The sequence below is a fragment of the Sphaeroforma arctica genome (assembly GCF_001186125.1).
Source record: "Sphaeroforma arctica JP610 unplaced genomic scaffold supercont1.294, whole genome shotgun sequence".
NCBI classification, from domain to species: Eukaryota; class Ichthyosporea; order Ichthyophonida; genus Sphaeroforma; species Sphaeroforma arctica.
The window spans coordinates 84246-89242 of NW_014040264.1; the positions used below are offsets into that span (position 1 = coordinate 84246).

At 39.1% G+C, this 4997-nt stretch overlaps 1 protein-coding gene across 1 annotated transcript; it reads left to right on the forward strand.

Annotated features, from left to right (window-relative positions):
• Nucleotides 1-304: 304 nt before the first annotated feature.
• Nucleotides 305-4932, forward strand: SARC_04918 (hypothetical protein). The gene is made up of 5 exons (XM_014301240.1): nt 305-362; nt 1437-1588; nt 2301-2382; nt 3870-3974; nt 4748-4932. The coding sequence occupies exons 2-5, from the start codon at nt 1445-1447 to the stop codon at nt 4801-4803; spliced, it is 387 nt and encodes a 128-aa protein (XP_014156715.1). The 5' UTR covers nt 305-362; nt 1437-1444; the 3' UTR covers nt 4804-4932.
• The last annotated feature ends 65 nt before the right edge of the window (nt 4933-4997 follow it).

Sequence of the window (4997 nt, forward strand, 5' to 3'; positions counted from 1 at the left end):
TTATATTTATATTTATATTTATATTTATATATATATATATGCACGACTATCCCCTAGTCGGTGCCATATTTGGCTATCAGTCGATTTCCTACACTAATATGAGGCAACAACGTGGTCGTATGTTGGTGCAATTGCACGTAAACATACACAGTTGCCGCCTAAGTACACAAGTACAAATGCACGCATACACCACTACATCTGTGTGTAGGTTTGTATATATGCAAACCGCTCTCTATGCTCACATGTTTGTGTGTGGTTCATTCGGGTGTGCACGTACTCATTTCAGTTGCACACACGGTGGCCTGGCAGGTTGGGTGACTTTGAGTTGGCGAAGACACTGTTGAAGCGTGCCGCTGAGAGAGGTATTGTGTGCATTTTAGATACGTTAGGTGGAGTGTTGTGTGTTTGTATCTGCACGTGTGTGGGTCTTTGTCCTTGCTAGTGTGTGCTGGAAATTGAATATGCCTGTGACTGTCCCCATAGGAAATGTTTATGTGCTGATGTGTAAGATGGTTGGGTAAGCATCTACATATAGTGTGCACGTATATGTATATGTATAAATGTTTATGTATAGGTATATATACATATATATATATATATATATATATTGGAGTATGTTTATGTATATAAGTATATGTATAGGTGTATGTATGTGTACATATGTATACGTTTATGTCGATGTATATGTATAGTATACGTATATATATATACATAAATATTTTTATATATACATACATATATATATATGTATATATATATATATATATAGGTGTATGTATATGTATATATGAATGTATATGTATATGTATATGTATATGTATATGTATATATATATATGTATATGCATATGTATATGAATATGAATATGTATATGTAAATGCATATGTATAGCCACATTGTTACTCGCACATAGATGTAGGTATGGGCAGTGATCTCCTACTCAATGCAAGATACCGAGACATGCCTATGTTATGGAAGCCGTCCTAAAGCTGACTGTGAAATTTTATAGTTGAGCCTAAATAAGTATAATCTCAACCGCAATTACAGCCCGCGTGCTTCTATACCACCTGAGCATATCTGTGTCATTTCTCGCATACACATACGTATAATTTCCTATACATATATTTATACCCACTATACCCACATATAAATACACATATACATACACATACATACACATATACATACACATATACATACACATATACGTACACATATACATACATATACTTACATATACCTATACATATACATACACATATACATACACATATGCATACGCATATACATGCACATATACATACACATATACATACACATGCACTTCCATATACCTATACATATACTTCCATATACATATACATATACTTCCATATACATATACATATACCCGTACGTACATATGCTTATACGCTTTCTTCCGGATGCAATCGCAGGGTTGCCCATGCTGGTAGCCAACTCTGACTTCGTAACCTCTTCGCCTACGGGTGGGGTGTGGCAAATGCCAGGAAACTACGCAGCTATCTACGACGCATACGGTGGACACACCCAACACTTCGGAAAGCCCACAGCGTTTATATATAAAGAGGTATGTGCTTGACAATATATTTATACAGGGCATACAGACCACTTTGGGAAGCCCACAGCGTTTATAAATAAAGAGGTATGTGCATGATAATATAATTACACAAGACGTACAGACCACTTTAGGAAGCCAACATTGATTATACATAAGGAGGTACGTGCATGATAATATAATACCTAACTGCAACATGTAATCTACAGTGATTTATATATAAGGAGGTATGTGCATGATAAAATAATACCTAGCTGCAACGTAATCTATAGTGATTTATATATAAAGGGGTATGTGCATGATAAAATAATACCTAACTGCAACATGTAATCTACAGTGATTCATATATAAAGAGGTATGTGTATGATAATATAATACCTATCTGCAACATGTAATCTACAGTGAGAAGTACTGTAAACGTACTTATCTTAAAACACTCTTCAAACACACAGTAGCCTTACTGCAACATCTAATTTATAGTGAGAAGTACTGTAAACGTACTTATATCTATACACTCTTCAAACATACAGTAACCTAGCTGCAACATCTATTCTATAGCGAGAATAACTGTAAACGTACTTATCTTAAAACACTCTTCAAACATACAGTAACCTAACTGCAACATCTAATCTGTAGTGAGAAGTGCTTAAAGTACTCGTCAAACGTACAGTAACCTAACTGCAACCTCTCTGTTTCTTTTCACCACTCGTTGTCTATCTAATAGTGCATCGACATGCTGGCCACTAAAGGGATTGAGAAGAAGGACATCATATGTGTAGGAGACTCTTTCCATCACGATATCAAAGGTGAGCAAGCACATCAACAGTGCTTGATGCGATGCTTTCATCACACCACATTGCACTCGCATAGGCTGCATATTCCGGATGAGTATGAGGTATGTATATGGTCTCACAACGGTCTCCCACACCACACACCATACACAACACACAAATAACTTCAACGATAATATCATCACACAACATTGCACTAGCATAGGCTGCATATTTCGGATGAGTATGGGGTATGTATATGGTCTCACAAGGGTCTCCCAGACCATACACCATACACAACACGCGAATAACTTCAACGATACTATCATTACACCACATTGCACTCGCATAGGCTGCATATTCCGGATGAGTACAGGGTGCTCCTGCGACTCTAGAGGCTGTTTTCGCCTATGTGAGTATATCATCAGGCCGTGACATAGTAGAAGTGATGATTTGGGTACTGTTGGCGAGTTGTTTTCATGGATCCGTGGTGGCATAAAACACCGGTATAAACCACTGGAGGATCTGTACGCGGCACGTTTCGTGGGTTAAAAACGTTATCCTTACACGCCCACCGCACCCCATAAGTGCAAGCGGATACTAACTCAGTTGCCTGCCGTACTACTAGATGCACAGGGTATTCGATCGTATATTATATGTCGTATATTATATGTTGTATATTATATGTCGTATATTATATGTTGTTGGCCCGACTCATGTGTCCACAGGTACTGCTATAAACACGTGGTTTAGTGATAGGGTTGTGGATGTTGTTTGTGTATTGTGTGTGGTGTGGGAGACCCTTGTGAGACCATATGTGCGCCGTACATACCCTATGCTCATCCGGAATATGCAGCTTATACGAGTGCAATGTGTTTAGGGTTTAGAGTTTAGGTTTACACTGTGCTGCTGCACCACTAGTTAATTCGACAGAATCCGTTTGAGCATGTGAACCCAAATATAGTTATGAGACAATTACGATCCTGGCTATAAAGAATACAGCGTTGTATGGTTGAGATGATGGTTTGTATAGATCACAACCCTAAAACCCTTCATCACAACGCCCCTGCCTAGACTCATTGTGTACTGTGCTGAACAGATTGCGAACATTTGGGATACGTTGAGTGGTGTATTCTACCTGTACATTGACAAGTGCTGTCGAGAATGACAATACATGATTAAGCATAACTCAAGCCGACTCCTCTCCGCGCCCTATAGCTATGTAGGTAGGCTATGTAGAAAAGCAACCAGTGAAAGCAATGGAGCGTGGATTTCATCTTCTGTCCCTACGGAGGGGTTCTGTTCTCTTTCCTTCCGCTCCCTACACAGTGTTTGTACATGGTCTGTCTGCTTACGTACAATACGTGGTTCACTCAAGACTCCATGTACATCACCAGACTACGCATTACAGGGAGATAGGGTTCAAACACACACACACACACACACACACACACATCGCATATGCCCTTGTTTGTTGCCAAGACTACGCACACTTCTAAGCGACCACCCCTTTGCATCGTCAGGTGCGTGTGATGCAGGATTGGATGTGCTGTTCATATCCTCGGGTGTGCATAGGCCTGAGCTTATGCCTGAAAGAGCGGTCACTGTAGATAAGGAGTCATTAGAAGGTGTGTCACATTTCTTTCTTATTCACATTGTGTAGTCTTGGGCTTGTATGGATTGTTTTATTATGTACGGGCATATGGATATGCGTAGTGTATACTTTCACCGGGGTTGGTTCGAATGAAGCATATATGTATGTATGGATGGATGTGTTCAAAAATCGTATGCTTGTATATGGTTACTCACACCTCGGCTCTCGCACACGCGTCATTTAATCCGTTGGCGATACGAATACTCTCGCGATCGCACCCACTCACATAACACTTTCTCGCACATTCTTCCAAACTTCTTGAACATTCTCATAAACTTCGTTTAGATTCTCATAAACTTCTTTCATATTCTCATAAACTTCTTTCACATACTCATAAACTTCTCTCACATTCTTATAAACTTTTTTCACGTTCTCATAAACTTCTTCGGTTAAGCTTCTTTCACATCACATTCCCATGAACATCTTTTACATTCCTATGAACTTTTTGCATTCTTTCAGAACACTTTCACATCACATTCCTATGACCATCTTTCACATTCCTATGAACATCTTTCATATTCCTACAAATATTTTGCTTTCCTATGAACTCCAGATGTACACACTATCGCGCGACATGCGGCTCTGTTGCACTTTCAACCTTTACACATGTCTGCTATCTATCGAACTATTCCCGTGACTATTGTCGAGTAACTTGTCCTCGTTTTGTGAATGATCCAGGTCTTAACTTGTCCACTTTCAATGTGTGGTCCAGGTCTTAACTTGTCCTCTTTTTTACGATTGGTCCAGATCTCTGCAAAACCATCGGCTGCCGCCCAACGTACTACACCGAATTGTTCAGATGAGTTTGTACGATATAAGGATTTTCACAGGACGTCAATTAGAATGCTCACTCCAGCCACCTCACAAGTGAACATGGCCCGAGTAATATCCGAGCCATATACCAATAAATGCAATGGAGCAGCTCAAATAGGTCCTAGTAACAATATAACAGTATTAATCAGCTAGTCTATACATATATATATATATATATATATAT